The sequence below is a fragment of the Pollachius pollachius genome (assembly GCF_949987615.1).
Source record: "Pollachius pollachius genome assembly, chromosome: 14".
Classification (NCBI taxonomy): Eukaryota; Metazoa; Chordata; class Actinopteri; order Gadiformes; family Gadidae; genus Pollachius; species Pollachius pollachius.
This window is the reverse complement of record NC_136947.1, coordinates 21270462-21297796: the sequence shown is the minus strand read 5'-3', so window position 1 is coordinate 21297796 and position 27335 is coordinate 21270462. Positions and strand designations below refer to the sequence as shown.

Sequence of the window (27335 nt, the reverse complement as noted above, 5' to 3'; positions counted from 1 at the left end):
AAATACCCGGCGCATTTACTGACGAAAATGACGTTTAGAAATGTTCAGCGTAGTGTCCGAATACTCGTTTGTTCGTTCCCTATATAGTGCACTATATCATAAACACTATATAGGGAATAATGAGTGAATGAATAGGGAACGATTTCGAACACAGCGCGTCTTCGTCTTTGTGATTTTTCTGTTACTTTTTCTGGTTTATTTTTTTCTCACGTCGCGCCCCCCCTGAAGAACTCTGGCGGCCCCCAGGGGAGGCGCGCCTCACAGTTTGAAAACCACTGTTCTAGACCACTCCGGGAGCTTCAGCGGGAGACATGGAGCTCTATATCTAAATTATAGAATAGAACATGTAGATATCTATAATATAATACATAATATCATTGCCAAAAGCTGAGTGCACCACTGGATGATATTATGAATAAACGACAGCGTCGGGTTCTCCAACGTTTCTTCCCCCAATTCCTTCTCCACCATGGCCGAGAATCAATACACGGGTCTTTTTTTACAAACCCGCACCCGCCCGTACCCGCAAATTACATTCCGCACCTGACCAGACCGGCTATAAATTGATAGCAACGCCCAACCCGCACCGAAAGAAAATTAGACACATTAGATGGAACGCCGGGGAATCAAACTATCTGGATCATAGGCCTGGTGCTTTAGATTGCTGTGCAAAAAAAACACATTATCCACTGTGGACGGTTTGAGTTTACTCCTCCGCTCCTGAATAACATATCCAGCACCGGAGAAGTCTCGGTCGCAATCGCAAAACCCGCGACCGACCTGCGCTGTTCAGGCGTCCGACCCGACCCGCACCCGTGTCTGACACAGTACATTATTTTTCACCGGTTTCATCCAAATTGTGTGGGTCACCCGTCGGGTACCTGAATCTGGCTGAGATATCCCCCACTACGAGTCTTTACTTGTTGTGGAAGTACCAGGGATGTCCGAGCACCTGACGCAGTCTTTAATGCATAATATCATCCAGAGGCGGAGGCGCACACAGCTTTTGGCCATGATGTTATGTATTATATTATATAGATACCTATATATTATATTATATTATTTAGATATAGAGCTCCGGGAGTCCGTAGACGGCAACAATCACCTCTCCTCCATGCTGCAGTTCACTCTGGACTGCAGGTAGTGAACGCTAATTGGCTGTTATGTTAAGTCCCTCAAGGAGTGAACGTTGATATAAATAATAAATATAAGACATTGACAACACAACACAGTGGGGCCCATTGACAGAATACATGGATAGATTCAGTATGGCAGATAAAAATGTAAATGCCTAAGTTAATGTAAGGTGGTTAACTAGACAGGCCACCCTGTGGCGCTGTTTACTGCGACTTGTACATTGTGCCTCTTGTGCGCCAGCTTAGTTTGGGTTTGTTCGTGTGCGCGCCATCTTGTTTCATGTTTCATCTGATCTATTAAGTAGGCTAAGAATTGCAGAGTCGTCTGAGTATTTAAAAATATAATTGTGGGGGTGTTTGGACAAACTCGTTAGTGTATCAGGTAAAAAGAACAGGTGAGCTAAGACAACCTTGTGGAGCTCCTGTACTTATCTGCATAGCCCAAGAAAGACTGCTATTGACTTTCACTTGCTGTGTCCGGTTTGTAAAAATGAGTGAAACCATTTTACCACTGAGGGATTGAAATCTAGCACTCTAAGTTTCTGAAGTAATAAGTGGGGCTGGAGTGTATTGAACGCAGAGCTAAAATCAATAAAAAGTAAATGTGCATAAGATGCGTTATCCTCAAGATGTTTTAAAACATCTTGAGGAGTGCATGATGGAGATGATGGCGTCTTCAGTGCTGTGCCCCTGTTTGTAAGCAAACTGAAGTGGGTCTACTTTACCATTCACGTCTACCTTCAGCTTACTTACTACATATTTTTCTAAACATTTCATCACTACTGATGTTAATGGAACGGCCCTGAGGGTTTCTTTGGCACTGGAATAATAGTGGAGCGCTTCCATAGGAGAGGGACTGTGTGGGTGTCAAGGGACTGCTGAAGGACTGGACACCATACCGGGGTAAGCAAAGGTTTTTAGTATTACGGGAAATATCCCGTCTGGCACTGTTGCCTTATTTATAGAAACCTGTTTAAATAGGTGTTGGACATGTTTCGGCGCGATCAGCAGTCTGCCCGCGATGCAGTTGGTGGGCGGTAAGCAGTCCAACTCCTTACTGCACTCTGCCGAGTATTCATGTGTCTCAAATCTCATATAGAAAGAGTTTAATTCATTGGCCATTTTTGTATCATCAGATGTTATTAATTCTCATGGATTCATGTTTGTGATGGCCTTCATGGATTCCAACACCCTTTTTATATTAGAACTATTAATAGATCTTTTTAGTGGATAGTTTCAATTGAAACTATCCACTAAAAAGATCCTTGTTTTTTCCTGGCACTGCGCAGCTGCTGGTGTTGTTCTTTCTGCCCCAGTTTGATTGCAACCTTGTTCTTACTTTTAAAGGCAAGTTTCTTTCTGTTCAGTCAATGTTCTCACTGTGAAATATATTCCAGTCCGTGCTAAGAAAACAGCCTTTTAGGGATTTAATTTCACTTGATAGTGACCATACAGCTACTTGTTTCGTTGTTGCTTTACAGCTCTTTAAAACAGTCTTATATGAGGGAATCAGGTAAACTGTGTTGTGGTCCGAGTGGGCTAATGGAGGCCTCGGTGTAGCAGTGCAGGCAACTTGCACATTTCCACAGCGCTTATCCAATATGTTATAGTTCTGAGTAGCACATCTCACGTATCGTTCATAACCAGGTAGCATTATTTCCAGTCTGCAATGGTTGAAATTAGAGGTGGATTCAATGATTCGTTTACGTGAACCAGTTCGCGTCAGTCAGTTCGCCAAGATGAGTCGTTCGCGAATCGTTCGTTCGTTCGTTCGTTCAGCCCAGTTTCCGGTTCAGTCCAGTTTCCGTTTCCGGTAGCGGTGAATCGCATCATGCAATGCACCCATTGCATGGTTCTCAGCTGAGTCAGTCAGACTCAGTGCTACCGGAAACTCGACTGAACTGGTTCAGTCGAGTTTCCGGTGAATCGAATGGCGAATCGAATCACTTTATCCTGAAAGTTGAGTCAATATCGTTAATTTTATATATTAAAAAAATACCCGAGATAAAGGAACAATGTGAAACCCTAACCCTAAAATGTAAACACCAGGCTACTTGACAAGAAAATGTAACGGACCACCTGAGGCTTTACTTCACCTCAGAGATAATGCGTTAGTTAATAATGATATGCCTTGCGGCATATCATGCGGCATCACCTGCGCATAGTGCTGCTGCGTAGGCCTACATGGACGTTCCAAGTATGTTTACTTCATGTATCGTTGAAGCTAACTAAGTAAAGCCTAGTTATAACTATAACCTGCTCCTGGTGTAGTGCAAGCAACAGTGTGTGCCGTGAGTCGCCTCGGTCCCTCGTCTTCCTGAACGAACTGTCTGCGAGTCGTGGGTCTGGGAGGAGTCAATTCTGAGTCACGAACGACGCGAACGAGACGACCGACGCGAACGAGACGACCGACGCGAACGAGAGAGAAGAACCAGTTCGGATCGTTCGTTCTAACGATTCGTTCGTTCGAACGAATCAGTTCGCGACCGAACCACCTCTAGTTGAAATCCCCTAGAATAAAAACCGGAGCACCCAATGTGTGCTGTAGTTGATCATGAATGCAGTCAGTTACATTACACGCAGCTTTTGTTGCGTTTGTGCCCGGGGGAAGATATGCTGCACAGATGATAATATTCCCAAATTCCCTGGGCAGGTGAGGTCTTAGCGAAAGGCAAAGAATTTCAGAGTCGGTTACATACCATTGGGCCGCCTTAATGCACAGGCTGACCTGGGCTTCTTCTGCTAGCCATGGAGAAGAGGCAGAAAAGGACGAGCACACAGCAGGAGGACCATCATAGCACTGACCCCGGTTGGGGTAACACGATGGATGAACAGGTACCTGTCTACTGGGCGTAAATGGGACCAGAATGGTGCCAGAACAAACACTCTGAGCACTCTGCCTCAGAAGGTCGGTACAAACTTCAGAGAAGATTCTTCTCAAGGGCATAGGCCTACTTCCAGCGGAAGCTTTGCAATGGGGAGTATCTGCCCAGAGAGTGGCTGTGCTTTCCACCATCCAGAGGTACTGTGTTTTGCTTTGCATGCAAACTTTTTGGCCACAGCATAGAAGAATCACCATTTGGCAATTTTGGGAATTTCTCATTAGAAACATGATACAAAATTCTAGTGAATGTATTGCTGAACATGAAAGTTGTGAAATTCACAGGAAAGCAATGATTGTGTACATTAATCAGACAGCTTACCAGGGGACAGGGGAATCTAGGGGTGTAACGATACACGTATTTGTACCGAACCGTCACGGTACAGGCACTTCTGGGTGGTTACAGAGGTGGGCCGCGGTTCGTAAATGTGGCGTACATAGCATTATTATGGTGAAAATAAAGGCTTGTTTTGCGATGCAGAATTTAAAACTTGAAGTCGCAGTTCCCCCCGGACCGTCTACCCAAAGTATATACTCAGACTCCCTAATCAAACTCCTTAACTACGGAGACCCCTCGAGCGTTCGCAGTTTTCCGTCGGGATGTTGGATAGGCAATGCAATTCGCCGCCCGATCGATCTTATAGGTTGACTACAAACCATGTAAGCAGTGTTGTAAATAAACTTTCAAAGCTTTTCATATCTTATTTGGTGTTTTATTGGTCCTTAATGTTCAAAGTAAACAATGTACAAAGTAAATAAGGTGCAAAGTTAAACCGGAGAAGAGATTCCGGAAATGATTTTGTTAAAGGACCAATCACAGCCCTTGCCGTCTTCGTTGCGTCGATGGATAGTTAAAAAATATTGGATACGCACGTAAGCTACGGAGAGGGCTCTCCGTGTCGACGCACAGCACTTTAACATGCACACGCATTTGAAAAGGCACCATCCAGGTGTTACTATCACCGCTGCTGTGAAAAAAAAAACGAGCTGTGCAAACCCAGCTCACTATTTCAACAACCCCTGTCTGGGAATTCAGAAATACAAATGCCATAACCAAGTTTATTGGTGTTTTCATTGCTGCTGATCTACGGCCATTCTCCGTTGTAGACAAACAAGCAGTTTTTAAAAAACGTCCCTTTAACTATGAACCTTACCGTCCTGTACCGTACCGTGACTTCAAAACCGAGGTACGTACCGGACTTTTGTGTACCGTTACACCCCTAGTGGACTCAGAACAGTTCACTACAGAGAGTTCTACAGAGGGTTGTCAGTGTAGTCAGGTATTTGGCAGAGCGGGGACTTGCTTTCAGGGGTGATAGCCACAAATTTGGAGACAGCATTTACACATTTTTAACCTCTCAGCCCAAGGGCCTAATGACAGGTTAAGGCAGGCCTGGCTGGCACAACTTGTTGTTCACGTAGACCCCACATGCCTCCGACTTTACTTTTTCCCAGAAGCTGCTGTTTTATCCTCCCGGAAAAGGGAGAAATTACCCACCTCAACGAGGGAATCAAAAATATCAGAGTGAAGCCAGGTTTCAGTCAGCATGATTATGCCCGCTTCCCAATACTCGTAGTAGGCTTTGGTGTTATTGCGGAACTCCGCGATTTTGTTTTGTAGTGACCTGACATTGCTCGGTATCATTGGTGGCAGTGGTGGATTGTGTCCGCCCCGTCAGGCTCGCTGTCTGACCCACCCTCGTCGGCCTCTTTCTCCTTCGGTGTCTACCAAGGCCTACCAACTGGGCTCTGATTGATACGGGCAAGTCGGTTGGTGCGTGGGAAATATTTAGATACCATAGAGACAGGAGGGCTTCTCTTGTGTATGAGAGTGATGAACCACTGGTTGATCCAGGTGGTGTCTGTGCTGTCTGGCACGAAAAAGCGAAAACAATGTCAGGAGGAAAACGGGTGTTAAGCCGGACGCCATTAGTCCTTGTAGTCCTTGAGTTGAGCAACTGTGGCCAGGGTAACAATGGGTCACAGAAAGTGATCGCTGAGGACGTATACATGTACGGGTAACAAACAAATATTCAAGCGAATTGTTTACATACATTTCGCCGCATCAACAACAATAAAAGACGAAACTGACAAACAACAGCGAGAGTCCGGGTCCCTGGAATTTTACTGTTTGAAAGTCTTGAATGTCACTTTACCTAGATGGAAAAATGCGGTATGATTAGAAAAGAATATTATTCATGCTCACAATCTGCTAGAAACTGCAATATTGCACTTTATCTTGCATCGAACATTGTACCAAAAGATAATATATAAAACTAGAATAAACATAGAACTTGAGGTTGTATGCCATCAATGAAAAAAAAATATCATACTAGATATTAACAATAATGGAACTAATATTGCACATTACATAAAGGCATTAACAATCACATTTAAATAACTTTTTCAAAGGGGCCCAAATATGGTCAGTTTTAAACCATCAGGTAATGGTTCATCTTTATTTCTTCCTCTGGGTAGTTGGGCTTCGGGCTACCAATGCATATGAAGTGCCTGAGGTGGGCTCTGTGGTGGCAGTGGCACCATGATCTCCAGAAAGAAAGCATAACAGATGAGAAGGAATTATATGGCAGAACTGGGTGATATGGCCACATGTTATGTAGGCCTACAATATATAACAGAGATAGATAGACAGACAGACACACACACCAAAATAAGGGAAATAAGACGCTGGTTTGTAAAAAAAAAAACTACACATTGATCCACCATTCTCCAGGCTAATTTTTAAAACTGTTGTAAAGTTCGGTAGCTAGCAAGTTTGCTAACTAACGATTAGCACATACTAGCGATTTTGTGGTTATGCTTGTTATATAGAATATGGGTCACTTTGGGTCGAAGAATAATAATTGAAGATGGAGAGTAGGTCTTTCGTCGAATCTGATTAGGAGTTTGATTTGATGGTAGTGCGTACATGTTTGAGCCAGAATACACTGACAAAGAAATACAAGACATGGAGAGGAGGCAGAGAGAGGAGCAATTAGAAGAAGCAACTCCAATGGCACGCACTCGTAGAGACTCCTGTGAGTGTTATGACTCTATGCCTACTGAGGAAGAAAGCCTTTGCTGTAAGGAGTGGGACCTCATCCAGTCCAGTCAGGAAGTGTCCCGGGACAGTGCTTGTGTCACCTGCGCAGAGGACTTTCCTAATCTCATCCACAGGGCTGTCGTCGAGACATTTTTTTTGGTACCAAAATTAAACCGGAGGGGCCCAATGGCCAGCTATCTGCAGAGTAAGCCCATAAGTTATTATTTGAATAGCTTGAATTTCGAAACGAAACAGTCCCAACAAAATTGCATGTCCATTTATTTGTGCTGACATTAGATGGGCTACTCCTCAGGTGAAATAACCAGGACATTTGTAATTTCTTTCCCCTCCCCCAGCCAATACAGACTGGTGGCCTACCGAGTTGTTCTGGAGTGGGCTCTGAAGGCCTTGGCAATCGCAGAGCATTGCCTAGCTGTGTTTTGGCAGCAATCAGGCGAAAATACCCCTCTTCCACTGGAAATTACACCGGCTTCAAAGAGGCAGAGGCTTTTTTCTGTTTGACTTGTACAGCATGCATGTAGCTTAGTATTACTGTGGGCGCTTGGTCTGTGATGCTCAACAGTGGGATAACCAATCAGAACAGAAACAGGCAGAAACAGGGTTTGCAGTGAAATCAAACTTATGACATTTATAAAGGTGCAGGGAGAAAAGGAAAAGGGAGGGGGGCAAAAGGCAACTCAAATCTTCACCGGGTTGGCGGTTGATGTCAGGGTGCGCTGTCTGGCTCTTCCTGTTATGGGTGGCAGAGAGAGAGAGACAGGCCAAGCTTAGTGGGGTCTGTGGTCCCTGCCACTGACCTCTTCGCCCTGGCTCGGCTCTTGGCACAATTTACACAGATCAAAGAAACAGTCCTTCGGTCCACTTGGACATAATTTCACAATAAGGGTTCAGTTGGGTCGAGGGTTGGCCACAGGCCTCTTACCACGAGACTGGCCTAGTGTGTGTCTGGTCTCCACACGCTCCTCCAGCCAGTCTGGCTTCAGCATGTTCTGGCGATCTAAAAGGCCTCCTGATTGCCGGGCTAACTCAGCACACCTGTGAGTGATTAGCTGAGACACCTGAGTGGGGCGGGGTCTCTATGACACAGCTTTTAGGGTAGCACCTCCCTTCCAACACCACACCCCTTGCCTGCCTTTGTGGCCACCATTTGGCCATGTGGGGCACTGCTCACCGGTTGGGCCATCATATTACTTACTCAGAATAGATAAAAGCAACACTCATCAAAAATCCAAATTTGGATTTTGTGATTTTACTTGAACCACAATAACAGGATTACAGAAAATGGCATTTTAGTATGCGATTTAAAGAACTATGTACAATATAAAATATTAATAAAGCCAGAATGTCAGTAACAAGAAAACAAATGTCAGAACAGTGCAGATACTTGTTGTGTGGGCCTTAAAGGACAAATCCGGTGTAAAATGGATCTGAGAAATGTTTAGTACGATACCGAGTTGGAATGTTCATTTGGGAGCAAGAAAAGTGTCTATAGACGCATTCTTAAGTTAGCTGTTTTTAGCCAATTCTACCAAAACGCTATAAACTTGGAACGATGGGGGCATGTGGTAAAAACTTAATCGTTATTTTAAACCACTTGAAAGGCTAGAAGTAGCCCGACTCTTCTTTGGTAGTATAATAAGGATCTTAACATATAAAACGAGGCATTGATAACTTTGTAAGTGCACAGATTGTTTATTAAAAAGGACATTTTATACTCACAATACCATCAGTAGTTCACCCGTCGACACCATCTTGTCTTTAAGACTCGATAGGTTGATTGACGAACACAGAGCTTGTGACATCCGTGAACAACACGCAGCAGTGTTCGCCAATCTACTTATCGAGTCATAAAAACAAGATGGCGTCGACGGGTGAACTACTGATGGTATTGTGTGTATAAAATGTCCTTTTTAATAAACAATCTGTACACTTACAAAATAACGATTTAGTTTTTACCATAACACATGCCCCAATCGTTCCAAGTGTATAGTGTTTTGGTAGAATCGGCTAAAAACAACCAACTTAAGAATGCGTCTATACGCACTTTTTTGCTCCCAAACGAACATTCCAACTCGTTATCATACTAAACATATCCCAGATCCATTTCACACTGGATTTGTCCTTTAACTACATGACCATAAAGTGAGATTTGGATTTGGCAACTAACTCAGCCTTTTCTGGCCTTGGGACAGGGGCTATATTTTGCAAGAGTTTCCTTTCCTTTCCTGGTTGATGTTGATGGTGGGGCACGGTCTCAGAGAAAACCACACTCCTGTGTTCTCATCTCTTCATTGACGAGGTCGATAAGGTCATCCCGAAAGGACTGTAGGGTAGGCACATACATGGGCTTTGCAATCCCATGTTTGGTCTGCTTTGAATAAACAGCTTTGTGCTGTGGTTGTCCTGACACACACACACACACACAAACACACACACACACACACACACACACACACACACACACACACATAAAACTGTAGTATTAGCAGAATGGATTTTTTTTGTATATAATAGAAAATATTATTCCCAAAAGGTTTGAACGATAAAAGGTTTACCAATGATTCTTCCCATAATGGAGACCGTGCTAAGTATAACCCGGATAATGAACGTTTGGTCTTAATTTTGTTGTGTAGTTGGTGTTTCTGGACTGTTAAGCAAAAGAGTCAAAGATTAAAATGCAGGTCTTTCTGTCTTCTTGGGAGTAGACTGGGCCATTGCATCAGACTCCATTTCAGACGTACCTGCACTCCCCTGAAAGAGTAGAAGAAATACAATTGTCTTTTCAATGGAAAAACAAAGCTCGCCTTCCCCTTGGGGGGGAGGGGAATCCCTTGTGATATCTCCTTCCCCCTCTTCTTCATCTTGGGTAACACCAAACTTCTCATTAGATTTGCCAGCTGCTTCTCTACTGAAATGTCTCACACAAACAAAATGTAAATCCCAAGTTCTCTTGGGATTTACATTTTGCAACATCAGCAAAAAAAATAAATGGACAAATCCCCACAACCTCAACATCACAATAAACGTCTGCCAAACAACACAATCATGTAGCCTAGTAGGCCCCTAGTGCCAGATTTTGAAAGAAGATAGAAACATGAACTTTGGGAGATAATACATTACCTCAATGGTGTCTGCAGCTGAAATCTTCGGTCGTGGAATAGAATTTTTCTTCAAATAACTACCATTTTTTTGTCGTAGTAGTCCTCTGTCAAATTGATCGTTGCAAACAAGGTAATCTTTCTCAAGCAGGACATGTAACAGAGTTTGCATATCAAGGTGAAGTGCAACTAGCCACAACTGCAATGTATCCAAATGTATAGGTAGACCTGTGGTTGTCAACAGTGCTACTTACTGTTACAGACGTACTGCAGCCCTCCAAAAGAGCCAAGCAGAGTGATCTGTACCTCCTAAGAAGAGGTTTGGGGGACCCTGCTATAAACAAATAATAGCTTAGTTTAAGGGTAAATACACATTCATACACAACAGCATTACGCTGTATATCAGAGGAACATACTATAGTTCTCATAGAGTTCAGCTGCTAGTGCAGTCACTGTTAACGCACACACTCAATTTGAGTTACATTTATTGACATTTCTGCATTAGTGCTACTATGGCTATACATTTTAATTTTATAATTTCCTCGTAGTAATCCTACTACCACATTATTGCCCTAACTGTCAAACTTTGTGGTGGATGTTATCAGGCTGGTTGAGGTCATCTGCTCAATGTTTTAGCCTGGCATCACAGGACGAACTGCAAACTGCAGAAGAGCAAATTAAATATTGGTCTGGTTCCCAGGCTACTATTGTATAGCCTCATCAAACAGAATGGGCCATGATGTCTTATTCCTACTCCAACACGTTGTGGGCTTCGGCCAGGCTGTAGAAGGGCTTTAATTGGAGAGGCTTAGCTAGCTCAGGCTACTGAATAATCAATGTAGTAACTCAGGATACCGTATTACTGTAACACAGGGGGGTCTCAAACTCGCGGCCCAGGGGCCAATTGAGGCCCGCGGGATGATATTTTGTGGCCCCCTACTTGGCATCAAAGTTAAGTGTTAGTGCGGCCCCCGCGTTGTTGTCAAACGCACATTTTTGCTAAGTGGCTTGCCACGCTTTTTTATCACTTGTGATAGGGTGACCAGACAGCCCAATTTTGAGCTGCGTGTCCTGAGTCCCGACAAAAGCCAAAGGACGCAAAAATGTCCCGGTTACCACCAACCACTATGAAATGTCCCCTGTTGTCAGCGATTCCATTGCCAACGTGATCTAATAATAGCCCGATCATTATCTTAGATTGGGTCAGTTGTGCTCTTTTTTTCTGTGGAATAATTGATGCAGCCCAGCCTGACCCAGACTCTACCTCCGGTGGCCCGCAGGTAAGTTGAGTTTGAGACCCCTGCTGTAACACATAATATATCAGTTGGTTTGACTTCTTCGCACTTGCTGGCTCTCCATTTTCTGTTATTATACAATTCATTGTTCATAAACACGCTGTAGAACACTGTTTTTGAAAATGCTGGCAATGCTCTGTAGTGTAGTTATATAGCTAGGTTAAAACAGATGACATAAAACCAGGGATGTTTTGGCCTGTGGCATTACATATACCTTAGAGTAAAATATAAGCCAACTCATGATTGGTGCTGTGGTAATCAGTTAAGTCAGTCAAGCTAACAACTGCTACCAACTGCCAAAACCACCACATGTATCAACCCCTAGTGACCATAACAAAATCACAACAAGAACAAAAAGGTGCAAATTACAACAAATAAACAAAAAAACCTGAAGATAAAACCCAGAGTGAAGACCTCCATCGGGCATCAACAGTATCATCCTGGTAATGGGAACTGGCCAGTGGAAGGTAAATCCAGCAAGGTATCCTCCATTCAGCAAGGACAAAACAAAGCCAAGAGGCCGGAGGTAATTTGATACAAGCCAGCAGGGAAACACTTTCCCCTGGCACACACTAAGGGCTATCATGGAGGGCTGGTAATCAACCTCAAACCCTACCCACCTGGTGGAGGCACACACACAGACGCACACACACAAACAAACACACACAAACAGATGCCGGCGCACGCACACACACCCCACACACACACAGTTAAAAATGTATCTTTCAATAACATTAAATACACAATAACTAATATTTCAATAACATTATTGTCTATCCAGCTTATTCAATAGAATAATGAGAAGGTTGGCCAGCCAAAATGTGCATCATGTTCACCACAATGTTTATCTCCTCTGAGGAGTCAATGGGGACTCAGTACCTCTTCTCCGTTTACTGGCCTATCACTGCCTTTCATTATAATACATTATAATGTTGGCCTTGGTCATACCCTAGTTGAACACACGCGCATGTGTGTGTGTCTTGCAGTGATATGGAGCATGGCGGGTGATGACACACACCTCTGTTAGACCACATAGACACAACAGATTTGCTGCTTATATTCTATATATACTATTGGTGGCCTGTGTTGCTACACACACACACACACACACACACACACACACACACACACACACACACACACACACACACACACACACCTATTTAAGGCCCTTCTAGAGCTTGACGTCCTGTGAGAAGTGGCTGCAGGCAGAGATCCAGCTAAGACCTTTAAAGCCTACTTTCTCTCCACTTATTGTACACAAACTGCCATAGTTTCTCCCCACTTTCCGGGTTTAACACATGCTCCGCTAGCAGCAGCCATTGTTTTGTTTGTCATCCATGTTACCTTTTAAAAGATGTGAATGAATGGCTTCAGTGAGCAGACAAGAATGGATTTGATTATAGTTTCAGTTTCAAAACAAACAGCCAACGGCCAACTAAACTGAACTGAACATCTGTGGGACTCATCTGTGCCCAGAGCAGTCAGATATCGACTGTTGGTTGTATTTGAGAATTTAGGCTGTTAAAACACTCAGTACGTTTACATGCACAGCTTAATCTGATTAAAGCTATAGTTCGACTATGCTCCTCAATCGGACAACTGCAATTGTCCGAGTATACATGGTGGTGAGAAAATCGATTTATTGGCCGAAGCATTTCGGTACGATAAGTGGCACTGTACCCATTTCAACAAGTGGTAATAGAGGTCACCGGTTGACCTCTTTACGTCACTAGCAACAACCAACTCAGGCGGCATTCAAGAGAGATTTTTTCAGTAGACAGCTGTCAGTTCACTTCGGGTCTATGTCATTTCTCCTACGCCCAATTGCTCCGACCCTTCGGTCATATGCAGACTCCTCCGGCGGCGGGAGTCCGCATGCGGCAACAATCCCTTTCTTCTCTATGTCGAGTTTCAATCTGGACTTCATAGAGTCAAAGCCAAAGTTCCTGTCCCCCAATTTCTTCTCCTGCATGGCCGAGATAACCGCTCGTGGGAATTTTCTTAACCCAAAGTTGTCCTGAGGGCAGAAACGTTTTTGATTGGTTCAATCTGACAACCAATCCCAAGACAGGAGAGAATTGTGGAGGCGGGGCCGCTGAACTTCTAACTCAACAACGGAACAAGCCACCATTTGAATCCACCGTCATTATGTTTGGAGCAAGGTGAGCAATTTTCTTTGTGTTTGTTTGTTTTGTATGTGCAGTTCTTTTTCTAACTTCGTTCAGTGTTTCACTATGGGAGATCGCCTCGGCGTGACCTACTATGGAAGCTCCAATTACACCACGTCTGTCCTTGACAGACAGGTCGGACTGTGCCACGGGCCCCCGCCCCCTGCACTTATACAGTCGACCATCCCTCCTCACACCATTCTCGCTTTCTTCCCGTGAGAAAGCTACTCAAGCTCCCTCAGCTCATCTAGGCTAGCTTTAACTGCTTTAAAGTTCACAGACGTGCCGTCAAGGATTCCGTCGCTGAACGCGGTTACAGGCTTTTAACCTGGATCGGTTGAGTAAGTACTTCGTAAGAAGTTATCTGTTTGCTACACTGTATTCTCCGGGCAGTGTCCGCGTAAAGGCAAGCTGCTATTCCGGCTACACTGTATTCATTTACCGGTGTTGCTGGTTACGGTGTAGTTTACATTTTACGGCTAACGTGTCAAAACGAGCCTAATGCGGCACAGTTAGCATTAGCTTGTTAACTGAGCCAAAACACCAAGAGTTTAGCTAACGCATCACGGCAAGCAAACTCCGTCTATACGTTGTTAGCATCGGGCTGAAACCCGTTTACTAGCACTATAATTTACCGACAGGTTACGCATTACGGTGCGCCTAGTTCGGCTACATTTTTCAACTTTTCTCTTCTCTTTCCAGTCGCTATGTCTTCATCCACTACCCCCGCCAAAGGGTTGGGGCTGAAGGTCAACGAGGCTGTATCCCGCCTGTGCCCCGCGTCATGCGGGGTGTCCATATCGGGCAGGGACCCTCACCCAATGTGCATAGCTTGTATGGGCATTAAACACGCTCAAACTTCGCTAGCTGACCCGCATTTGTTACCGGTCCCAAGTGGCCAGGACGGGAGGTAACAAATAGATTGTTTGAGAGCGGATTTTCCTGAAAAGCAGGTAGACGTTAGTACCGGAATGAAGCAACAAAGCTTTGTTCCCCTTTTCCGAAATCCGTCTGGCGAGGAACCGGAAGTGCCCGTCAACCATAGAATTCTGGACTATAACCCACTTTGGTTCCGCCCTTCCGTTTCCCAGTACTAACGCTTTGTCTCACAACAAATACTTACTCCCGGTCCCCACAACAAATATAGTACCCAATAAGTACTCAAAAATATAAATTAATGATCGCAGATTTTACATATAAACTCTTTCAAAATCACATCTTAAATAGTGGTCTGGTTTTGAGTGTACCACACATTCATGCACTCACTGTGCATCAATGCCGGAGAAAATACTGGAAGGAGGCTGAGGGTGACAGTGGCTAACAACCAGGACCCTTCCATGGCGGTTACCACTGCTAAAGCGTCAATGAGCACCCATCAGTCCCAAGCCACAGCTAGCTGGGCGGACATGATAGAGGCAGTATCCCCGCTCAGGCCTCCGCTATTCGAGGAGTTCCTCGAGGCAGGACCGGGCGCTGAGGACGCAGAGGGCGATGTCAACTCTGACCTCCTCAACATGGACGAAATGGAGGAAGAGGAGGACGATTCCATTTTTCCTGCCCAACAGTCCAGACCCCCTACTGCCTCTGACACTGTGCCACCAATGGACAGTAACTTGTATGAGGTTTGCAAGCGGGCTGCAGCAAAATTGTGCATTCAATGGCCTGCAACCCCGGATGCTGAAGGGGAGGAGACAGACCTGTATGACGGCAAAAGGCTCCCACCAGCAAAACCGCCGTCTAAGCAGCTCCTGCCAGCAATTCCCATCTGCATGAAGGAAATGAGCCGCTACTGGTCCAGCCCATTTAAGAGCAAGCTTCCAAACAAGGGCTGTTCTAAGCTGGAGATCCAGGGGATGGGTGAGCTGGGGTTGGCCGAACCCCCAGCCGTTGAGCCTTCAGTGGCGTACCACCTCCACCCAAACCGTCGCTCTCTCTCTGCTTCTTCGGGCATCTCTCTGCCTGATAAGATGGACCGCCTCACTGCATCCACTTATCGAAGGATATATACACACGTGGACAAAATTGTTGGTACCCCTCTGTTAATGAAAGAAAAACCCACAATGGTCACTGAAATAACTTGAAACTGACAAAAGTAATAATAAATAAAAAATTACTGAAAATTAACCAATGGAAATCAGACATTGCTTTTGAATTGTGGTTCAACAGAATCATTTTAAAAAAACAAACTACTTAAACAGGCCTGGACAAAAATGATGGTACCCTTAACTTAATATTTTGTTGCACAACCTTTTGAGGCAATCACTGCAATCAAACGATTTTTGTAACTGTCAATGAGACTTTTGCACCTGTCAACAGGTATTTTGGCCCACTCTTCATTAGCAAACTGCTCCAGTTGTCTCAGGTTTGAAGGGTGCCTTCTCCAGATGGCATGTTTCAGCTCCTTCCACAGATGTTCAATAGGATTTAGATCAGGGCTCATAGAAGGCCACTTCAGAATAGTCCAATGTCTTGCTTTTAGCCATTCTTGGGTGTTTTTAGCTGTGTGTTTTGGGTCATTATCTTGTTGGAGGACCCATGACCTGCGACTGAGACCAAGCTTTCTGACACTAGGCAGCACATTTCTCTCCAGAATGCCTTAACAGTCTTGAGTTTTCATTGCACCCTGCACAGATTCAAGACACCCTGTGCCAGATGCAGCAAAGCAGCCCCACAACATAACTGAGCCTCCTCCATGTTTCACAGTAGGGACAGTGTTCTTTTCTTGGTATGCTTCATTTTTGCGTCTGTGAACATAGAGCTGATGTGCCTTGCCAAAAAGCTCCAGTTTTGTCTCATCTGTCCATAGGACATTCTCCCAGTAGCTTTGTGGCTTGTCAATATGCATTTTGGCAAATTCCAGTCTCGCTTTTTTATGATTTGCTTTCAACAGTGGTGTCCTCCTTGGTCGTCTCCCATGAAGTCCACTTTGGCTCAAACAACGACGGATGGTGCGATCTGACACTGATGTACCTTGACCTTGGAGTTCACCTTTAATTTATTTGGAGGTTGTTCTGGGCTCTTTGGTTACCATTCTTATTATCCGTCTCTTCATCTTGTCATCAATTTTCCTCCTGCGGTCACGTCCAGGGAGGTTGGCTACAGTCCCATGGACCTTAATCTTTTGAATAATATGTGCAACTCTAGTCACAGGAACATCAAGCTGCTTGGAGATGGTCTTATAGCCTTTACCTTTTACATGCTTGTCTATAATTTTCTTTCTAATCTCCTGAGACAACTCTCTCCTTCGCTTCCTGTGGTCCACGTTCAGTGTGGTACACACCATGTCACCAAACAGCACAGTGACTACTTTTCACCCTTTAAATAGGCAGACTGACTGATTACAAGTTTGAAGACACCTGTGATGCTAATTAGAGGACACACCTTAGTTTAACATTTCCCTATGGTCAAATTATTTTCAATCATTTCTAGGGGTACCATCATTTTTGTCCAGGCCTGTTTCATTAATTTGTTTTTTAAAATGATTCTGTTGAACCACAATTCAAAAGCAATGTCTGATTTTCATTGGTTAATTTTCAGTAAATTTTTATTTATTATTACTTTTGTCAGTTTCAAGTTATTTCAGTGACCATTGTGGGTTTTTCTTTCATTAACAGAGGGGTACAAACAATTTTGTCCATGTGTGTAAGTATGCAGCACAGTCAGTATGCTCACTCAATGCCATGACACTGCTGTCTGCATATCAAGCTGAAATACTTGAGGAAATGGGTCACCAGCTGGACTCTGGGTCACCTAACCCTGCCCTCTGGGATGAAATTTGCATTGTAAATGATCTCGTCCTGCGCTCCTCACAGGGCGCAGTTCAGGGCTGTGGCCGAGTTATTGGACTTGCAGTCTCAGGTGAGAGACCGTTATGGCTCAATCTCTCCGGACTGGGTGACACACAGAAAGCTGAGGACATGGATGCAGCATATGACCCAACCAAGGGTCTGTTTGGTCCAGCTCTGGAGAAGATGAGAGAGACCAGCACTCAAACAAGAAGAAGAAGCCTTCGATCTCTGCCTTCCCAGAAAGCAGGCTCCCCACCCGCCCCAACCAGCGAGGTCAGGCTTTGCGGCCTCCGCAGCGGCGGCAAAGGGAAAACAAGGGGGAAGCAGTCCTCAGAGGGCCTACAGACCAGCCCACACAGCTGGCCCACAGACCAACCAACAGCCTATGTCAGAGAACCCAAGGCCATGGGGCAAACACTCCTTTGCTGCTGCGGCAGCCAGGAACCGCTCTCCCCACCCCGGGGATGGGAAGAAGAAGCGTGCAACCTAACGCTCCCAGCTTCTCTCTCTCTCGCACACAGGACTGGCTGGCTCCGCTTGGCAATAAATAACATATTTGTGAATAAATGTTTTGAATTCTGAATACTGGTCATGGTGAGCTTAAAAACATTCAAGTGACCATTAGGGACAATAAAAAATAACAGACAGGACAGATAACGGACCCCCCGCATTTCGCACACTGGTCACCACCACTCTGGTACAGACATGGCGATCTCTGCTCCACTTCACCGCTTTTTTTCAAGGGGAGGATAAAAGCATCGAAAGAGGTGAAAACCATTATAAGTCGGGGCATGTGTAGATTTTCAGTTATGCTGATGAGATTGTCGGTCTTGTCCACGCCAGTCGCAGTGAGCGTGACGTCACATACGAGACGTGTAGTCTTTCTCATTGTGTTTTCTCTACAGCCTTTAACTGAACAATCGCACCAGAAAGGGTCAATCTCTTGACATGAAAAATTATCATTTAAATCCACAAACAATTTATGTGTAATCCAGGGGATATAAAGACTGGGACCAGAAAATAATTACTTTATCTCCATTGAAACCCAATCATATTTTAAGATCTCAGCGGTCCCATGGGGGTCTACCGGAAAAGGACACGATTCGTAATAAAGTCTTTCCCAATGTGCAGGCTGCAGCCTTCACATTGGGTAACAGACTAATACTGTTGTCCTGCGATCGCTTGGCTTGAGTTATAAATATATTATTGTTTTAAACAATAAACTAAATATATGCAGGGCAATCTATTGATGTAAAGATATGAAGTATTTTATGGTAATTCATCTTGGTATTTTAATACAATTTATTTTATTTTGAAGGATCTAATAGACGCGGGAGTTTTCCCTGGGCTCGTCATCGACTCAACCACTTCATGCCGTCGAACTTGGCATCAAGGTGGGTGAGTGCGTCCAGAAATTCTATGGTTCCAGTATTGTTTTATTATTAATTGTTGGGACGTATGTTAACAGTCCACACTGAGACCAAACACGGTATTTGCTTGGACGGTGTCCGCAAGCTCTAAATCACTACTTGCCCTGAGGAATTCAACCGAAAAGAGATGGCTAGGAGGCTAGGAGGATTAGCGGGTTCTTCTCGGCTTGTGGTTCATTTTCGAAGCGTATTGTGGATGGTTGGTGAACTTGCACTAGTACCATATGTGCTCACAGGCAACCGACGAGGCAACCGATGATTTGCGGTGGAAAACACTTGCATACGCAACCAGTCCTCGGGTTGAACGGGTATTCTGCCAAATTATGGTGTGTTCCTGAATCCTCGGACGCCAGCCTTCCGAGTCGGAAGTCGGAAATCTCCCAGCTTTCTTGCGGCATTTCTCGGAGGCACGTCCCCTTTTTGTCTTAATCTCTCAGAATTCTGAGAGTAGACTGAGAGCAGTGATGACGCTCTCAACAAAACTGGCTGCGCCCGTTATTTTACCACGTGGGTCGTTTTAATGTCAATTTTAAATGCTCTTACACGCTTGAATACATTGCTACTTTATTCCGGTCACCAATTTGTGCGTTGCACGGTCTTGCTGTGCCTGCAATACAATGTAAAGTTGTGTTGATTGTTTTCGGGCTGGTTTACTTAAGAGCAGGGTGCGATTTTCCGGTGGGGATGGTGGGGATTATCCCCCCCTCTGGTTTACACGTCCTACCCTCTGCTGAATTATTTTTATCCTCGGTGGGGATAAAAATTATCCCCCCCACCCAAAGTATTTTCACCATTACATCGTAATAATTAACAACCAAAATACACAGGGTCCGTCTTCATTTTGAAACATTTTAAAATGTTTCTCAAAATTATCCCCCCCTCTGGTTTTTTCACAAATCGCACCCTGCTTAAGAGGCTAATGTAGCTAACAATAAACAACGACTAGCCAATTTCATGACACAATCACAAAGTCGAAGGAGAACGCTATAATAATGCGAGATCGGAAATTATGTCAAAAATGCAACTCGGAAGGCTGGCGTCCGAGGATTCAGGAACACACCATAAGGCTACCTATATCAAATCGTGCTACCTAGTCAGGGCTCCAAACTAACTTTTCTCACTAGGAGCACTGTTGCCCCTAACTGAAAATTGTAGGGGCACAACCAGTAATTCAACACGGACGCGGGTTTTGCGATTGCGAGCAAGACTTCTCCGTTGCTGGATGTTATTCAGGAGCGGAGGAGTCGACTAAAACTGTCACCAGTGGATGATGTGTTTTTTTGCACAGCAATCTAAAGCACCAGGCCAATACCACATAGTGTAATTCCCCGGCGTTCCATCTAATGTGTCTAATTTTCCTTCGGGTGCAGGTCGGGCGTCGATATCAATTTATAGCGGGACAGGTTCGGAATGTAATTCGCGCTACCGCCAGAACACGGGTCAAATGCGTTTTTTGCACATGTGCGACCAGATGTAAAATTCAGTTGCACATTCAAATTTTGGTGGCAAAATGTCTGGAGCCCTGTACCTAGTGGTTCTGCGAATGAGCATGTCGACAATATGGATCAGCGGTGTAGTAGTAGGATATTATATCTATTTTGATGCTGTATTATAACGTCTTTATTGGAGATCTCAGGGGTACAGTAAGTGGATTTTGCACCGCAAATCAATAGAGGTCAACAGTGCGGTTCCGGAAGTAAAAATCCCATTCATTTTCCTCATACAGGTTTTGATTAAAAGCCATTATGTCGTAACCATCCAAAGTATACGTATTACGGGTTGTTATATTGTGAAACAAAGGTATATGCTCCTGTAGGAGCCACAAGTTAAAGGCGTAAACATTGAGGTTTTAGAATCCTAAAGTGTAACACGGCTGGTGATGATTGGTGGAGCTCGCTGTTAGCAGGAAACGTTTACTGCAAAGTCAATTCATCGATGACTGCTGCCCAAGAACTGTCGCAGGATTTCCCTTATGGAAAGTTAGAGTTGTGGTAAGAGCTGTAGAGGAAATGAGCTCCACATGTTGGCTAAATATGTTGATATAGAATATATGATAAAAAAAATAAAAGTACAAATATAAGAGATATTACAAGCAGTGCTTTTCTGTAATTTTGGTAGCATTAAAGCTAGGAATACAATGCATAACAGTGTTTCCCCTAGGATGGAGTTGCAGCAGTGGAGGTGCAAAGCGCACCCTGCCGGGAGGTTTCTATGTGTCTGCCGGCACCATAAGGGTGTACATACAGTATATTTGTGCACAGTAATGAGCAGGGGAAATATGGAGAGATTGAACATAATACATGTATAATCTTAAAAACAATTATTTACATTTATTTAACAAAAAATATATTATATCAACAACCACCCTATACTGTAAAATCCCATAACACAAATACAACAATCGAAAAGGTCTGTGCCTCCAACCAATGCATCTTCCCACTTCCTCCCCTCTCCCCAGTGTTTCCCCCAGCCTTAATAACAATAGGGCCCCGCCATGACTGCCAATGTATAAAAAAAGAAAAAGAGAATTATTTTTTAATTATTATGAATTAAGAAAGTACAAAACTCCCGTAGGGAAAGAAGACATACTTCCATCAATACAAAAAAATAATGAATAATGCATCGGTGTAGGGCTGCTCGATTTTGGGAAAAAATTGAATCACGATTTTTTTGGTCAAGATTGTAATCACTATTCTTCAACCGATTCTTTTTGAGTTTGAAAATGAAATGCATTTATTCGGCATTTAAAAAGAAAAACATGGTAACTGAGTTTTCAAAATTCTTAAACGACACAGTACACAAACTGTTCAAATAAAAATATAGAAAATGTTCAAATTGAAAATAATGTAAAAATAAATATGTATCCAGCTGTTCTGTAAATTCTATAAAACTTTCAATGAATAAAATAAATATTGTAGAAAATTAAATAAGACAGAACAATCGGTTGTAATCGACGTCTGTCCTGCTGTCGTCGGGGTTGTGGTCTTGTGCTTTTGTTTCTTTGCCAATTCGTCGTTAGCGACTTTGTGATTGCGTCTCAGGCCCCGTCCACACTAACCCGGGTAAATGTAAAAATGCACATCCGCAATGAAAACGATCTCCGTCCTATCGTTTTCGGAATGTTTTGCATCCACGTTCCAAACTGAAATTATTTTGATAAACAGTTGTTTGTCATGGTTACGCAACTCCGCCACACCTCTCTGTTTAGGTTACAGGCGCGCGATCAGCTGATATTTACAGTTGATCAGCTGGTTAATCATTTTTGACCTGGTCTTGTCCAGAAACGCCACTCCAAGTACGCTTTGAACTGCCGTCTTTCGGGTTTTTTACCATCACTTAAGAACATCAAGTACAGCGCTCGCTTCCGGCGTTGAAGCAAGGAATATGTTTGAGCCAATATGTCGAGTTGTATCTGGAGATAAATTAGTACATTGTACAGAGAGATCATCATTTGCATTTCACCTGCAATTTTTTTGATGAGCGTCTCGGTCTCGAGCGCAAGCTTGTGGCAGCGTCATGGCACAGTGTCATGGCAACCGAACGTCATCGTTTCTGGAAGCCTCCGTCTACCCTGTCCACACTACAACGTGAACCCAGCGTTTTCACATTTATCCACCTCAGCGATCGTTTTCGAAAAGCAACGTTTTCAGTGTCGGAATTCTCAGTTTTAGTGTGGACGGAAGGGCTGAACAGATAAATATTTATGCGTTTGTAGATTTACCCGGGTAAGTGTGGACGGGGCCTTAGGTGATTAAACAAGTTTGTCGTGTTTCCAAGGGGTGCAGATATAACATTGTAGCACTTTTTGCACATTGTGTGGGCTTGTGCCTCGTCGGCTTCTTTGAATCCGAAGTGCTACCATATTAGAGAACTTGTTTTACCCTTTTTATCGAGTAAACGCGGCTGTCCTCCCTCTGCCATCTCTATCGCCCTGTTTTCTGAATAAGGTCGCCACACACACAGCTTGCGGGGCCGCGTTGAATGCTCTTTGGCAGGGACTGAATTGCGCATGCGCGTCTCTTTCACGAAACCTCATAGACAACGGAAAATTCCAAAAGAATGGTTCCAACTCAATTTTATTAATTTGGAGATCGTTTGACCCAAGAATCGAAATCGTGATCAAAATGTGATTAATTGCACAGCCCTACATCTGTGATACTGTTCAAAACAATATCCGTTCGAACTGAAACCCTCATTGAAGACCGCAGCCACTCCCTCTGTTCACTAATTGGACGCACAAAATTTGGACGGAGAAAACCCACTAACATACCGCAGACCCAGACGTAGTACTGAAGGGAAATTAAAATTGAGCGGAAGTACTTAGGTAGGCGGAGCCAGGCTAGTCAATAATGGCAACGCTATTGAAATTGTTCCTGAATAAAAAATCCTCAAAAATAAGAAGAGATGTGTCTTTTAAAACTAAAGGTTGTAGTAGGACCATAAAGAGGCCATGCCTCTATGGAACGAGCTTTAGGACTGTAGAGTCAATAATGGCGACGCCTTTGGAATTTTACCATTTGTGGTACCATTTCAGGTTTGCACTTTGCAGATGGTCCCTAAGCTCGCAGCTGAACGCCGACAGCTCATAGAAGCCAATGCAATTCACAGTTCGGTAAAGACGGCTCGTTTGGATGAAATCAATGTTGTAGATGGTTCTCTAGGTCACTCATTTAGCTTGAGGTGTCAATTGTGTCGCAACGATGTTTCACTGATGATCTATTGAACTGCAAACTCAGAATCTGCCAATTTATTTCCAACTTTACGGAAGTTCCTCTCCGTTTATATGCTTTACTCACAGGTGTGTGAATTTACCTGGATATGAAGGGTCCGTAGCGCAAAATAATATTTGTTCTAAAGAGAAGACGGAGCTCTCCTCTTCTCTCTGTTTATATGCTTTACTCAGGTGTGTGAATTGACCTTGATATGAAGCGTCCGTAGCGCAAAATAATATAACATTCTTTTTTTAAAGAGATAAGACGGAGCTCTCCTCTCCTCTACTCTTTGTTTGTATGCTTTACTCACAAGTGTATGAACTGACCTGGATATGAAGCGCATATCCAGCGTCCGTAGCGCACGGGATGTTATATTATTTGCAAAGCGCCAAATAATATAAGATTCGTATTTAAAAGAGATAAGCTGACGCTCTCCTCTCCTCTTGTTAAAAAAAAGAAATTCAACAGCGGCGGTCATGCTGCTAGGTGCATATAGGGGAAACACTGCATAATGTTGAATGAAATATGTAACTGAAATATTAAAAAAACAAGTAACAATTTACGTGGTGATTACAGTCAGGAACGTACCATGTCGATGACAACGCTATACTCTATATGAAACACTATACATACACACACACACAATATATGACATAGGGGTGTACGGTATAAACGGTATAGAAAGTACACCAGTGTGAATTTGCGCTACGGTATGGATTTTGACGTTACCGTGAGACCGGCGTGGCCGGTAGACAGTATTGTGTGTAACGCGTTACAAAGTAAGTAGCACGTTAATACAGTAACTTAACTACTTTTTCATGCATGCGTAGAACCACACGCATGCGCCGAACCACTTGGTAGCAAGATTTGCTAGGTAGCCTAGACAGCGCTGTGGCTCTACAGCCACAGCTCTTCCGCCCTGGCACGTTGTGTTTCACCTCACCCGCCCTCATGTGGAATATTCCACACAATACTTTCTACCCGCATTCTATTTAATTTTAAAATGTGCGATTGTGTATTTATTCGCTCAGACTTTGTAACTTGGTTAAGGGAGAATGATGAAATGCATTCAATATTCTTACTTGTATTTTGTTAACATTGTCCATCCATCCTGTAGATATAATGCCACTGCCGAGGATGATGCCACCTCCACCAGCCAGAACCAGGTGTAAGCTGCCTGTATTGGTTTCTGAAAGCAATCTGCCCAAAGTTATTGTGTTGGATGAGGAAGTTAAGAGGGCTGTCAACACCTCATTGGACAGGTTTCACTACAGTAAACAGAGAGGTATTTTATTTCAAATAAATCTCTATACAAATTGAATTTTCACATTTGCACATTTCTCTTTCTCTTATGATCTAAATGTTCTTCTCTCATCAGAAATGGAGTTTCCATCTTCCCTGTCGAGCACTGAGAGGGCCTACATCCACCGTTTGGTGGTGTCCTGGGGATTCATGTCCAAAAGCAAAGGGTATGAGTATTGTTTCAAGTTTTTGTTGGTCCTCAGAATGTATAACTGCCATTAACAATATAAAAATAGAGGAAATCGAAAAAGAAAGATACTGGAAGCCATGTTGTGTTTCAGAATATTGCCATCCGACGATGATCTCAACTCGATCAGTTTTGTTTAGATATTGACCAAACTGTTGGCATTTGGATGCCGCTGTTTTTTTTAAAATGTTAAACAAAGCTGATTTGTGCTCAGTGTCAACTGGGGTCAAATTTTTAAATAGTTTGAACTTCAAGCGCAGTTTCAAGGTGGAGAACTAAGTGGTCCACTATGCTGAGGTATCAATCTTAGGTCGGGCTTTGACACTCCTCTCTATAGATAGCCATGGCAACACTGGCATCCCTGATGCTGATGCTGAAAAGTATTGTGGGTTATGTAGGGAAGCAGTAATAAGGGTTTATTAGGCCAATAAAAAATATTTTGAATGTGTAATCAGCCGATCCGAACTGTTTAATATTGAAATATATATAAATAGGATGTTTCTTAAGAAAATGATTCTGTGCCGTTTAAGATCCTTTACGTTATTGATACCTGTTTATGCGCTGTTTCTAGGAACTGTTGAAGTCAAAGTTTTTTTCCCCTTTGACTTCCATTGTAAAAAATTGCTTGGAGATCGCCAGGGGTAATTAGAAATTGACCCTGTGACTAGTTTGTTAGCTATCAAAAGATTCCCTATTACCTAAGGGGGAGGTCCATGATGGGCACTAAACATTTAAGGCTTTGGGGTTCTCTGAAGCAGACTTGGTTGAACAATGGCAGGTAATTTGCATAATATTTTATTTTGCCTTTAACGCAGGCACTTTTTATAGAATATAAAACCCAAATATTACCATAAGTTTAAGTATAAAGTAGTATTTGTTTACGGGTCAGTTTTTACGACTTTGTTGAAGGTTTTTGAAAACTTTCAAGGGACAGCAAAATCCATCCCGATGGAAGGATCGATGCATAAATATTCAGCATGTCAAATAAGGCCCAGATACCACGTTTCAATTTTTTTTTACAAAACGGGGTTAAAATACCCATTTTGCTGCTCTACACTATCAAGTTTTACTATAATTTATATCGATTTATTTCACCATATGTACTCTCTACTACAATGTGGGAGAGTTACCATATCCCATACATTTTATGCAGCCCCTTATGAATAAAACAAAGAAAGAATAGATTGCCACAATTATGGTGTGTTCAAGATGCCTCGTACACCACCCGCACGAGTTGTTCTTGCGACGTAATTTCCTGGCTCGTAGTACTTGTAGTGTTCCCGTTTTTCTTTGCGATTGTGTCATGTCATTGGCTAGTCATTGTTATTGTTAGTTACATTAACCTCTTGAACCTCTAACAATTGTTATTGTTAGTTACAAACCAGCTCGAAAACAAACAACACAACTTTACATTGTATTGCATGCATAGCAAGACCGTGCAATGCACAAATTGGTGACCGGAATAAAGTAGCAATGTAATCAAGTGTGGAAGAGCATTTAAAATCAACATTAAAATGACCAACGTGGTACAAATACAAAGAAAGTAAATCTCATTACGGGCGCAGCATTTTTGTTGTGGAAACGTACTGTCAGCCTCACTGAACTCGGTAGACTCTCAAAATTCCAAGAGGGACCGACCAAAATAGTCGTTACTCTGTGAAATGCTGCAAGAAAGCTGGGAGATTCGTGCGGTCTGTGTACTAGGCATCTGGAACTGATTGATTGCTGATTGATTGAAATTTATTTCGAACATGTAAAAGAAAACAGAAAATATCATACAGAAAATAATGATGTTACACAAAATAGAATGCATAGTTAGATACATGAATGACAAATGCTTGATAATTGTAACTACGTGTTTGAAAAGGAGTGTGAAGAAGTTTACACTTATTTAATCCCACCCCTTCTCCGTAACTCATTGTAATTAAGCTTCCTTAGTCACTATAATAATTATTAATAACATTTTCATTTATTATTATTAATTATACATATCTTGATATATATATTATTTTTTCAACGTATCCAAATATATCATTTTCTAAAAATAAAATGTGTTAATTGTATGTTCATATCAAATATATACTTGTATTGTATGTCAAATATATAATATATAAAAAAAACATTCATGTATATTATCTCACTATTGATATATTTTAGTATCAAAACTATAATTGAATTCTGAAATTCCCCAAAAAATTATTTAAAAAAACATACAAAAAAAGAATAAATAAATAGCTAAATAAATAAAACAATAAACGTATGATCCCTATA

The 27335-nt window shown here is 43.0% G+C and overlaps 1 protein-coding gene across 1 annotated transcript in view; it reads left to right on the top strand.

The window, feature by feature from the left end:
- Positions 1-24697: 24697 nt before the first annotated feature.
- ythdc2 (YTH domain containing 2) overlaps positions 24698-27335 on the top strand; it is a gene marked incomplete at both ends in the record, with an annotated part of 75303 nt that continues 72665 nt past the window's right edge. The window contains 2 exons of the mRNA XM_079751144.1: positions 24698-24860; positions 24954-25044. Of these exons, the coding sequence (XP_079607270.1) occupies positions 24698-24860; positions 24954-25044 (254 nt within the window). The remainder of the gene's footprint in view (positions 24861-24953; positions 25045-27335) is intronic.